General features: G+C 49.4%; 1 protein-coding gene across 7 annotated transcripts in view; it reads right to left on the reverse strand.

Moving 5' to 3' along the window:
- EMC1 (ER membrane protein complex subunit 1) overlaps positions 1-13,088 on the reverse strand; it is a 24,787-nt gene continuing 11,699 nt past the window's right edge. For all 7 annotated transcript variants that reach the window (XM_088790270.1, XM_088790267.1, XM_088790265.1 and 4 more), the window contains 10 exons: positions 12,188-12,387; positions 11,894-12,043; positions 11,092-11,253; positions 10,310-10,429; positions 8,021-8,158; positions 4,821-4,994; positions 4,040-4,250; positions 3,027-3,111; positions 1,755-1,884; positions 1-1,598 (listed from right to left, as the gene is read on the reverse strand). In XM_088790270.1, coding sequence (XP_088646396.1) covers positions 1,419-1,598; positions 1,755-1,884; positions 3,027-3,111; positions 4,040-4,250; positions 4,821-4,994; positions 8,021-8,158; positions 10,310-10,429; positions 11,092-11,253; positions 11,894-12,043; positions 12,188-12,387 — 1,550 coding nt within the window. In that variant the 3' untranslated portion in view covers positions 1-1,418. The remainder of the gene's footprint in view (positions 1,599-1,754; positions 1,885-3,026; positions 3,112-4,039; positions 4,251-4,820; positions 4,995-8,020; positions 8,159-10,309; positions 10,430-11,091; positions 11,254-11,893; positions 12,044-12,187; positions 12,388-13,088) is intronic.

Raw genomic sequence — 13,088 nt, forward strand, 5'->3', positions numbered from 1 at the left:
TCAGGATGAACAGATGCCTGTTTATTCTGGAGATCCATAGACGTACGTTCGTTCATTAAAATCAATTTCGTAATTTTATTACTAAAGTAAAATGAGCATTTTTCTTCTTTCTCTGCCATCATCTACCATCAGCATACAACCACAGAAAGATTTAAAAAAAATGCCGTTTTTTAAAAAACCGTTTCTGCACTGCTTTTTGTCCCCTGTACTGCAAAAGTAGCCTCCAAGTGAGGTTCCTAAAGCAGAAAAAAGGACTTCAACATTCGTGTCATTCGTCACGCCCTTTTTCAGACACTTGAGTCTACCTCTCCCCCCACAGCACGAGAGGCTCTACTCTGTACACATCATTCTTCACAGTAAAGAAAAACCCCATCATTCCCAAAATCATGGACGAGGAAAAATGTTTAGGACATCTTTCATACATAGCAGACAAGACAACAAACAGCCCAGCCAGTCCACAAGATGCCAATTTCCTACCCCGACCTGTCCTCCATTTCTTAAAGATCTGTAAGATTTAAAATCTTTTAAGAGAAATCTAGTGACCCACACGTTAATTTATATCTCAAGCTAAAAATAAATAATGAGGTCCTAAACCAGATGACTTTCTCTAACTAGGTTATGAGCTGGCTAGACCAGCCTCTGAGTGAAATGAGATTATGAGGTACTGTGGAATGGGCCCATTCTCTCTCCTCGAAATCTCTTCAAGGTTCAGACAATTCAGTAGTATTAAACAGGCCTCCACTCGGACACACCTTAGGTAAAAAGCATGGGCAGTGACCACAAACCAAAATGCTATTTACACGCTTGGCTTTTGATAAACTGAAACAATGAGAGCATGAAACTAGAGGCTTAGTTAACATAAGTCTGACACCAAACAGAGATTCCACAACCCGGAGTTACTTTGGAGAGACGCTATGAGGCTGGATCTTCTTTCTCCCTAATGCAAACCAGCAAATGCACCTGTAAGGTGGAGTTGTCAGTAAGAGTTCCCTTCCGACTGAAGCAAGAAGCAGGGAAACAGAAGGATTTTGAGCTAAACCTGGGGAAAAAGGCAAACCAAAGTCAATTTAAACAGGCCTCAGAAAAGAGAAAAATACTTTAGAGCTCTTATTAAAAAACAAAGAACAAAAAAAAAACCCCACAACATTCAGAGATGGGCAAAGAAAGGAAACAGGGCAACGGCCTTTGGACTTCAGAGGAAAGTCCATCAAGATGCTCAGATTCTCAGCCGACAGAGTGAGTTCAGCCTCCACCCACTGACGATGCTGCACCCCACATGCCCATCTTCATCCTCTCGGGTCGTAACTGAGCTGAGTGCCCAACACCATCCCCCGGCGCCCTGGGGACCGCAGCTGGAGCTCCTTCGCTGAGCCTCACTCCCCTCGGTGCTCTGCTGGCCCGCAGTGCGTCCCAGGCCTTTACCGCCAGGCACGATTCAGGAGTTTGACCTGTGCCAGTCTCTTAGTGATCATGGTGGCAAAAACCAGGCCAAAGAGGACACTGCTGATTAACACGTAGTCGTAGTCGTCCTTCAGGACATCGAACTGTTTGGACGGGTAGACTCGAGTTTGGTAAATGTCCAGACCGTACGCCACAACCTGGAAGGTAGAGGGGACGAGAAATGCGTAAGAAGGGCAGCCGGTGACCCGCGCAACCCCACACTCAGGTAGGAGAGGAAATGGAATCCTCGGCTGTCTTCCCAAGGGTGAAACCAAGAGCAGCTGTCATGCAGGGTGGCTGTGGGCTCTACTCACCAAACAAGTGGATTCCAGGCCTGAGGGAGCGGTGTAGATACCTCGCATTCGAGAAACTGTCTGGTTATAGTTGACGAATCGCTCCGCGTGTATCTGTACATCTGGAGAATACGGGATTAGGTTCTCCTCTCTGCAAAACATCAGCCGGGACCAGCATTCAGAATTGCTGTAAGCGGATCCCTTGGCTGCCCTTGCAGAGTCCTGGGAGGTTTCCAGGCCACACATCTAGCCTCAGATCTTCCTTCAAAGTTTACTTGCTCTAGGTAGTTAAAAATGTAGCAGCTAAACGTTAGGAAGGCTGCAAGAAAGCAAGCTGTGTGGAGACGAAGACTGAGATCTGAATTCCTACCTTGTTCTAAAGCTAAAAACAAATAACACACAGACATCCAGTATTTCACACCCGGGAAGGACAGTCAGGACCATTTTAAAACCAAACCATTGGGCCACTGGGCTAATTCCTGCGCTTTACTCCCGAGTGCCTCTGTCTACGCTCCTCTTAAAGCCCTTTCATCATCCCGTGTCTTTTCCCAGGCTTCGCCCTCCGCCCTCTGCTCTCTCGCGCTCTCTCGCAACCTCCAAACCATACTCCTTTCCCCGCGTGTGCAAAGGCAGACCTACTGCCTCCTCGTGCTGCTCACAGACCTCACGCTCCGGAGGGAAGAGGATTCGGGATGGAGGTGAGAAAATATGCGGAGATGATGACTGGAATCACCAAAATTAATACTGACAATGACAAGCTATTGGCTTCCCCACACAACCCAGCACATCATGTCCCCGACCACATTTCCCAGCGTCCCCATCACATTCTCCAGCCCCTCTAGCCTCTCGCCCGTCCTCTAGCTCACCAGACATGATCTCAGGGCATCTGCACTGGCTAGTCCCTCTGCTGGAAAGTTCTTCAGATTTCCCCAGGCTAGCTCCTTACCTCCTTCCGGTCTTTACTCAAAGGTCACCATTCCAGAGGGGTTTTCCCAGGCCACCCTCTCAAAGCCCAACCACGCACACGCCCTTCCCCCAAACCTTCATGGCCCCTGACCCTTTTCCACGTTTTTCTCCTCAGGATTTATGAGCACCTAACAGTTTCTCTTAGTTACTGTCCATTCCCCCAGCAGAATGCCGACTCGGGGAGGGCAGACGTATCTGTCAGACTTGTTCATGGCTCTACCCCTGCCTGCGAGCACAGGGCAGCCCGTGGCGGACTAAGGACCCGACTCAGCCAATAGGTTAAGTTCCTGACGGTCAGAGCCTTCATACTGCCCACGAGGGTCTCACCTGCTTTGTTCTGTTGGGATCTCAGGACGGCGGGGATCCAGCAGGGCCTTAGGAAGGGACAGAATTGCTCCGGAAGGCAGCCCAACTGCACAGAAGGAAATCAAGGGAACATTCACACTAAGCCAATCCCAGAAGAGGCTCGTTCCCAAAACATCTTTATCACAGAAATTTTAAATTGGGTTTAAAACCAAAAAATAGGTCAGTGAGGCTCCCTTAAGTGGCCAAAAGCGATAATCCAATTAATACACATGCATCTGAAGGGAGGTTCCCACTTTTGAAGATACTGACTGGTTCCCTCACATATCCTGGGACTTCAGAAAATAAAGTTCTAGAACCAAGAAACGGGTAGTAATGAGAGAAGAGCACGGCAGGCCACTTAGAGCTCTTCATCCCTCTTCTTTCCCTCTAATACGACCTGCCCCGACCAAGCGAGGCTCGTTCCATTAGCCAAACACGAGCCGTGCTCTGCTGCACGAGGCCAGGGAGGGCCAGAGGGCAGGAGAGCCTGCTGGAGTCAGGAATGGTGGGGCTTGGACTTGGGAATCAGCCGAGAGGGCTGTCCTCGTTTCAGAATAAAACTGGTGCCGAGTGCCTAGCAAAGCTCAGAGTCCCAACATCTTTGGTAAAATCAACTAGACAGAGCAGCTTGTCGCACCATCACTACGTCCTGGGCTTGGACTTAAGAGGATGAGACCCTAACCCAGGCCAGATTCTGGAGCATCAATCAGCACAGCCATCTGTGAGCCATCATCAGGGCTCAGGTTCTGAGCGTGGTGAAAATGCAGAACAGAGAAGGGAAGTGGTTCATCAGAAATGAGAACTGAGAGATGTGTCATCTATCATGGTGGCAAAGCCAAACCCCAGGCCTTTTGCTGCTGATGTAAAGCCCCCTTGCTGACCTTCCTTTACGGGGGTCAAACGTGGCCCTGCCAGCAGCGCATGCCCAACTCTGTCGTTCTGTGCGGCTGCCTAAGGGAACCCGGCTGCCCCAGAGGCCCTTCCCAGTCACTCACTAAGCAGGTGCCGGCTGGTGATGCCCCGCTCGGTGATGGTAGCTTCCATGGCACTGATGGAGGAGGGGAAGATGTAGGACTGCTGGAGGACCTGGGGCAGCTGGGGGCGGTCCAGGGAGCTGAAAGCGGTGGCATTGTACTGCTCGGTGCCCTCGTAGAGCTCCAGCACGGTGAATTCATTGCGCCGGGCCTTGGTATTCCAGTACTGGTACTGCAGAGGGCAGAGGGGCAGCCGGGGCTTAGCTGCTGGGCCCGCTGGACCGGGGAATTTTAGGAGGCACCTTTCCCATTAGCTACATGCCGAGGATGGAAAGGAACCACCCCGCACCCCGGATTTCTTCCTCGCTAACAAGTTGACCGGCTTTCACAGTGTTTTTCTCTCGGTTACCCAAAGTTTACCGCAAGAAAAATAATTCGTCTCATGGTTCTTGGAAGTCAGAATAATAATAGCTAACATGTGAGCGCTTACTACGTGCCAGGCATTGTTCCAAGCGAGCCTCAAGGTGGCTGTCACTACCCACATTTCACAAACGATGCAACACAGCTTAAATGACGAATTCAAGGTTTACAGTCGGGAATGGAGGTGCTGCAAACAAACCCAGGCATCCTGCTTCCTGAGCCTAACCCCCAACCCACACTCCCTGCTGCCATCCAGGTGTCTGGGGTCCTCTGAAAACACAAAGCAGCAGCTGGTTTCTGGAACCAGAGGCAGGGAAGGGACCTCAGCTGCAGGGAGACCAGCCACTTCTCCTGCGCTGCCACGTCCCGAGCGAGCTCTCACCACCACCCAGTTCTCGGAGTGCACGATGTGGACGGGCCCCTTGGCTTTCCGCTGCGTGGAGGAGTGGATGATTCGCCCCGTGACGCCGTCCACGAGGAAGATGCCGATGAAGGTACGCTCGTGGTGTCCGTCTGTGCTCTCTGTCACCACGGCCAGCAGGTTGGGGTTCAGGCTCTGGGCAGGAGGGGGAAGAGCTCCCTCAGAACCACAAGGGCACATCGTGAGCCCTGGGCAGTCAGGCCTGGTGGGGGAAGTGGGTTTCTGGGCAGAAGAGCTGCCTGTTCAGAGTTGTCACCACTGCATGCGTGTGCTGTCTGCTGGGTGCCGGCTGCCAGGCCGGGCGCTCCCTGACACCGTTTCACTGAATCCCACAAACCACCTTGCACAGTAGCTATTACCCGCACTTCATAGGTGAAATGTCTCAAGTACTTAAGCAACTCTCTCCACTCACAGACACAGCACATGGTAACTTGAGATACAGCCCCGGGGTGCCCCCCGACCGACCTAAGGACACTGCCCGTCGCGCTTTCTCTCCACCAGCGTCCTCCCTATCACTGAATCAACGATGAGTCTCAGTTCTTACCTGAATTGACCTACTGGTACCACGTGACCCAGGGGCTCACTCCCTTCCGGGGACACTTTCTCCACTTGGCGTCCAGGACACCAGCTCCCTGGCGTTCCTTCTGCCTTCCTGGCCACGCCTTCTCAGTCTGTCCTGCAGGATTGTCCCCATGTGCCTGATCTCTTGTGGTGACCTCAGCCAATCTCACGGCCTTCACACCATCTCTGGGTGCTGGCAAGGAGCAACTTTACTCGTCCAAGACAGACCTCTCGCTGAACTCCAGATGGACAAACAGGCTGCCAGCTCAGTATCTCTTCTTAGATGTCTCACCTCAAACTTGACGAGCCCCACACTGAACTCCTGCTAAACACTGAACACTGAACTTCTGCCCCTGCGAAAACCTGCTCCCCTCAAACCTCCCGTGTCAGTGTCTCAGACCTGGAACCTCTGAGTCACCAGACCCTTTTCTGATGGGTCATCGGACCCTGACTCCTTTCTAACACACACAAACACCCTACCCATCCACATATCCCATTGGCTCTACCTTCAGAAGTATCCAGAATCAGACACCTTACCACCCCACCCAACCCAGTTTAAGCCATCATCTCACCTGGACGACTACACTAGCCTGACTGTCTTCCTGCTCTGCTCCGTGGCCCGCGACAGCCTAGTCTCAACACAGCAGGCCAAGTGAGCCTCTTAAACGTCAGTCGTTTTTGTCACTTCTCTGCTCAAAACTTCCCCATGGCTCTTTATCTCACTCAAAGGCCAGAGTGATGGCCTATGATCTGGCCCTGTCACCTCTCTGACCTCAGCAACCCAGACTCTCCTCCTCACTGACTCTGTTCTAGTCATACTATCCTCCTTGCTGTTTCTGGAACATTGCAGGAATGCTCTGGCTTCCCCGTCTGGAAGGCTCTTCCCCCAAATATCATGACTCACTTCCTCCTTCAAGTTTCACTTAAGTGTCGCTTTCTCAGTGGGACACTCCTTAATCACCCCATTTTAATTTGTATCCTCTCCAATCCACTCCCTTCCCCTCCTCTCAGCTTTGCATTTTTATGTAGAACTGGTCACCCTCTAATATGCTATATAATTTACCTATTTTCTTTATTGGCCTCTCCTAAATACAATGAAAGCCTCATGAGGACAGGAAATTTTGTCTGTTTTGTTCACTGATATATCCCAGTGTCTAAAAGACTGACTGGCATCCAGGTGGCACTCAAAAAAAAAAAAATTTTTTTTTGCTACTTCACCTCTGTGGTATTCCTTCTGCAAAACCTATAACCACAGTCTGGCCACGAGAAAGATATCAGACAAGCCAAAATTGAGAGACATTCTACACAACACCCGAGTACTCTTCAAAACAATCAAGGTCATGAAAACAAGGTAAGACTAAAAAACAGTCAAAGACCATAGGAAACTGAAGAGACCTGACAGCTAAATGCGGTGGGGATCCTGGGACAGAAAAGGACATTAATGGAAAAGCTGGTGGGACCCAAATGAAGACTGAACCTTAGTGAATAGTCGTGCACCAATGTTGGTGTCTTAGACAGATGCCCCGTGGTCCCCTGGGGGGAACTAGAAAAGGGGTATATGGGATGCTATGTACTATCTTTGCAGCTTTTCTGTAAATCTAAAATTAAGCCGCCCAAAAAAGTTTATTTTAAAAAAGACTACCCTTAAAAATTTGCATAATGAATATGAATCTAAAAGCCCTACTCCTGACTACTAATCTTTCGACATACGAAAACACAAGTACTCTAGTAAATCTTACCTTGTACAGATAAAATTACACAGTGAATATTTTTTCCAGTACAAGTCAAAATGTGCTCTAGACTTTGTATTATTTTGGTCGTTTGAACAATTAAAACCGACTACGGCCACACGGAAGGGATCCACGAGAAAGACTGCAGGTCGACAGCACGAACAGTCATTTACAGGTGTGGCAGGCCCCACGGTAATCACATTACACACGACCATTCATCTTCAAAACAATCCTATGACGGAGATGCACCTATCCCCACTACGCTGGTGGAAACAGCAGTTTCAGAAGCCTGAGAAAGTACCCACAACAAACAGCTAGTCTGAGGCAGAGCCACGCCGGAACCTGGACAGTCCAACGGGAGGCTCGCGCTCTGCCTCACGCCTGGTGAAGCTGCTTCCCCGGAGAGTTCCTTGGTCGCGTGACCCTGTTCTATTCCGTCTCCCCCTCTAACTCAGTTTCTGCTGTGCCCCAGGGTGTCATTAATGTCCACTGCTCCAATGACTCCACGCTTTCATAGGACAGACAGTTCTGTGGCCCACTGGTTACCTCTCCATCTCCCTCCCTTTACCACTAACTAGAGTGCTCGATCACAGAGGAGTTTCTGATGGATCAACTGAGGTTAGCCCCAGAAAGCTGTATCAGGGCTACCACTAATAACAACAACAGCTAACATCTGCTGGCTAGTGGCGTGAGCCAGGCACTAAGCTAAGCCGAGTACCTCATGTGATCAGCACAAATACCCTAGGACGGGGGCATAGTATGCCCATTTCACAGACAATAAACTAAGGCTCAAAGCGGTTGAGTGACTCGCTGAAGGTCACAGACCCACCAAATGCTGGAGCTGGGATTTCAGCCCCGGCTGTGCTGTACCTTGTAGAGCACGCTGCGGTCCCCCATCACGCGGCCCTGGGAGTGCACGTGCTCGCTGCTGCGCTTCCCGGTCACCTTGACGATGCGCTGTACTTCTGGGGGAATGGTCAACTCCCAGCTGAGTTCAGTGGTGAGATCCTAGAGCGAGGGAAAAGAGCCGGCACTTGTCATCAGGAGGGTACCCCTAGACCTGAGACTGCTGTACGTAGACTCGTCCCACAGTTCATTGTCTGGGGCCTGTGCCGTAAGAAACAGACATCAGAGCTCCTAGAAAAACAACAAGGATCTAGTTTGGGAGGAAGTTCTGGAACTCTCAGTTTCATTAAGAAAGATTACTACAGCCAGTAAGAAAACAGAGGACCATTCAATAGTATCCCACTGTGTATGTGAGAAGAAAATATCCAAAAAAGAGTATCACATTCCTGTACACTGGGCCAGCAGTGAATTACTGAGCTGGCAGGGACCTCAAAGTATTACAGGAAGTATTCTTTACAGTCCAAGGAAACATAGCAAAGCTTTATGGTTAAATACGTTATTATACATCCATACTGTGGAATTACATGGAGCCGGGGGGAAAGGGGGGGCGACGGGGTAGTGACTAGAAAGCGGCACACGGGCCTCCTAGGGTGCTGGTGCCGTTCTGCTTCCTGATCTGACTGCTGTGTCCACAGAGGTTCCTTTTTTGAGGGTCTCTGAGCCATGACCTCAGGTGTTTGACTTTTTTTCAGTATCATACTTTAATAAAAATTGGGTTGAACAAAATAATGACGTAGAAATTCCTAAAAGCAAATTTCCTATCAATAATACAGGTCAATTACATTCCACTAAGAAAAACTACCTATGAAACACACGTATGTGTGTCCGTACAGCTATTCATACAATATTGTAAATATGCAGAAAGGATAGTGGGGAGACGTGCCGCCAGCTCCTGACAGGTGGTCCATCTGGGGAGGCAGCTGGCAATGGGACTGAAAGCGTTCGTTCACATTTTGCTTGTGCACTTGTGTATCAATTTAATCTTTTATAATGAGAATGGATTCATGTATTATTTAAATGTTTTTTAAATAAAACTTTTTATTAAGAACAAACAAGGCTTCATTGCCACGGGCTCCTGTGAAAACATTAGAAGGCACTAAAACACCCCCAGAGGGGAAGGTCACCAGTAAACTCACTCGGAGCTCAGACTGTCAGACACCCGTGGCCTAGTCCCCACGTGTGCTCTGCCTCATTTGTCTGCCCTTGGCCATCGCGTACTCCGATGACATCCTCAGGACTCCACTGACTCATGCCACCCACACTCCAGTTCATTCCCCTCTATCCACAAAGAACTGTCTCTTTCAGGGTCTCCTTTTTATCAACTTGGAAGGACAATTTTTTTTCACTCATGAGGGTAAAGAATGTATTTTCTGGGTAGACATTTCCTATGCTGTTTATGGTAAAGGTTGGCTGTTACAAAATGTCAGAAAGGGCAATGCATTCTTAAAACAACAGGTAACACGTAGATGGCATTCACCGTGTGGCAGGCATGATGTGATTTGCATGTATGAACTCCCCAGATCCTCATCGTAACCCTATGAGGTTGGTATTGTGATCATCTTCTTTCACAGATGAGACAACAGGGGGCCAGAGCAGTCATATGCCCAAGATCATGAAGTTAGTAAGTGAGGAAGCGAGGTTTCACGCAGGCAGCTCGGTCCAAGCTCTCAGCCTCTATACTACAGGGCCTTTGCAGAGGCCCTTGAGGATGGAAGGGCCACCTGGTGAGGACACGCCCAAACCACTCCTCACGCAGCTCTGCTAACGAGACCGAGACCACGCCCTGTGAGCCTCCGAGCTAGATTTCAGAGCCTGTGTGCAGCACTGTGTGCAAGAATTGGACTCAAATATGTCAGGATCAGAGCAAATCAACCCCATTTCTAGAAATAAAATTCAAAGCATACATTCTATCAAGAGTTGGTTAATAACATCACCTTCATATAGAAAGTACTATTACTTAACCCCCATTCCTGCCTCCCACCCTCTCCAAAGAGGAATATAGAAAAGGAATGTGGAATGAAAGGTGCATGGAACATTCTTTGTCTATTGTTCAGTGCTTTTTCCATAGCACCTAGAATCATGCCTGCCATGTAGTAACTGCACAGGAAATATGAAAATGACTTTGAATCAGACATTAGGACTATGCCGATCTAAATACACGATAAATGAATGGTATAATTCCCTTAGCTAAATAACCAGGGGACACCCACATCCCTCCTACAAAGGGTGCCGCCAGGATGCCCCCTACCCTACCTTTCGAAGTCGATATCCACACAGCCGCCCCTGTTCTGCATCCACCAAATAGAAGAAGATGGAAGGGGCCAGCTCATGTAGCTGTCGCAAGACATTCCGAGTGGCTGGGAAAGCTGTGACCTTGAAAACCCCAGAAAGCCCAAGAAAAGAGTTCATGGAAAAGGTTAGGAACGTCTAAGCCGTTTCTCAATGCTCATTACTATTTCCCACCAAAGAGAACCTTAAGACTAAAACAGCATGGCTTATTAGGGAGACCACTTCATGAATCACGTAGCTGTCTGACCACTGCGCTGTACAGCCGAAGCTGAAGCTGAATAACATGGAATGTCAACTATGATTATATACATATGTACATACAGTCACAGCATGTGGAGAATAGCACAGGGAATAGTCAATGGAATTGAACAGCTGTATATGATACCAAAGGGGTAAGTGATAGTAGATTGGGGGGGGAGGGGAGTTATCGCTTTGTGAGGGGTATAAATGTCTAACTATTACATTGTTTTGTACACCTGAAACTTAAAAAAATAATAATAAAACAGCAAATCTTAAAAGAATTAAAGTCTACTGAACTCAGTTAGGGCTTAAACTTAGTTCTGTTGAGACCCTAAGTTTCCACAAGCGCAGAAAGAGTAACCAAGTCGCTTAGAGATGCCCTTCACGCCCAAACATGCGCTGACGGCAAACGGCTCCCATCTCTGGTCCACAGGCTACTGTCTGACCTCCCTCCCCCACACCCGACTTCACGCGGATGTTCTCCAGCCACTCTGAAGGGGTCATACCTTGTACTCATCATCTACCAACAGAAGAACCTTGGCATAGTCTTGATCCATGATGGGGAGAAGCAGAGACTGCAAGATGGGGCGCTTCAGCACCGGGGGAGCCACCTGACTCCACTTCCCAAAAATGGGATTGAAGACATAGAGAGAACTCATTCCTGTCTCCTGAAATGGACAGAGTGTCAGCCTCACCAACATGCAAAGAATGCAAATCCAAGGGGGAAAGCTGGAAAGTCTCTGCCCTCTTTGTGGAAAATTGTCTTGGTTGAAGGCGAATGAGCCCTGAGGCTAATGTGTCAAAAGGAAAAACAGTCAAACTTCCTCTTGACGCCAAGGCTAAGCAAGAACTGGGCAGCCGAGGAGCCAATAACAGTCAAGAACCAATTCAGCAACCCCAGGGCAGCCATTCCAGGAGAATGTCTCCCAAGCCCCCTTTCTAACAGTACCAGAATGAACCCACAAAAATCCATCTAATTCGGTCAGGGAGAGTTAGAAATAACTTTATGTCCTGCTCTGCCTCATCTAGAGGCGAGAAAACAGCTGCTCAGCTACTAACAGCGTCCGTGTTTGGGAAGATGGTGTGCTGGCTTACTACGGATCTGGTGAATCCCACCCGCGTTTCAGTCAATTCCACATCAGTCCTGGATGGTTTTTCCTCTCAGGCCAAAAACTGGAAGAAACAGAGCTCTAACCCCTGAATACACCCATCTTTAACTCTCACAGAATTCCAAAGGCCTAGGATAAATTTAAATTATGAAACACCAAAAAGCCACACCACTTTGGCTCCGATCCGAGGTGGCCTCACCTTGTCCTTTACAAGCAGGGTGCACTGTGGGGGGTGGGGGAAGTGAGCGGTGGTTCTCTGGACCATCAGTTTAAAGGAGGAGTCTGGCTGGACATTGGGGAGATACTGTTTCCACAGGATGGTGCCAGAGCTGCTCTCAATGCCAAAAAGCTGCAAGATAAACAAACAACTGGCTCACTCCTAGAAAGACAAACCTAAGAACTGATTCTATCCGTGAAAATTAGAACGGGCCCTCTCCCCTACCACTCCTGGCACCTGAAAAGGTTTGGTACCTGGCGCTTAATCCCCTCTCACCTTGCCTGAGGCTGTCACCATCACCATCATCTTCTGGAGGTTGAATTCATCTCGGGCCAGGGTGTCAATGTTGATCTCATTCTTAATCTGACTTCGGGGCTTCCGGGCATCGTAAAACATTTTCCAAAGGTGGGAAGTCCACGCCTGCAGCAGGATGAGCTGGGACGAGAGGCGTTTCAGGAACATCCCCAGCAAGCCATCTGGTATCAAGGGAAAGGTACTGCAGCTGAGGCTCCCTCCCCGTCAGACGAGGCGTTTCCAGCTTTTCCTAATGAGGGGTCGCTCCCTCTGCTGTGGAGCGTTCAAGTCAGCCACACCCCGGGCTGCATGCCCACGGGGTGCCAACAGTCTCACTCAGGTACAGACACGCAGCAACTTCCACAACCTACTTACCTAGCTCTTAGGACTTCACCTGCCTAGAACCTTGGAGTAGGAGACTAAGAGGTCAGGGAGCAGCCATGCAGGATGCAGCCATGCTGTGAGTGTCTCCACCACAGCCCCACATCCAGAGAGGCCAGAGGAAGGCTTCTGGGTGCCAGGACTAAACCAGAAGAGGAAGGGGTGTGGGGTCCAGGGGTGCAGATGGATGTGTGTCATGAACAGTATATCCATTCCCACTGCTTCGTTCCTACTCTGCCAACTGTTTCACTAGCACCCAACAGACCAACGCGCACCCAACTCCCAGGGCTATCATTCACTCTCCCCGACTCACGTCAAGGAGGCCGCCACTCTCAAATCTCCTCCCTAAGTAGAGCTAGTCACTGAAGCAAGGCAGCATGGTAAAGAGTAAAGAGCATGGCCTCTGGAGTCTGGCAGACCTGGATTAAAAGTCCCAGCTCCACTGCTGACTAGCTGAGTGACCCGGGGAAGTGTACTTGACCTTCTGGCCTCTGGTTCATCT

This window comes from Rhinolophus sinicus, chromosome 14, assembly GCF_057876585.1.
Source record: "Rhinolophus sinicus isolate RSI-liver-muscle chromosome 14, RSI-T2T, whole genome shotgun sequence".
Lineage (NCBI taxonomy): Eukaryota > Metazoa > Chordata > Mammalia > Chiroptera > Rhinolophidae > Rhinolophus > Rhinolophus sinicus.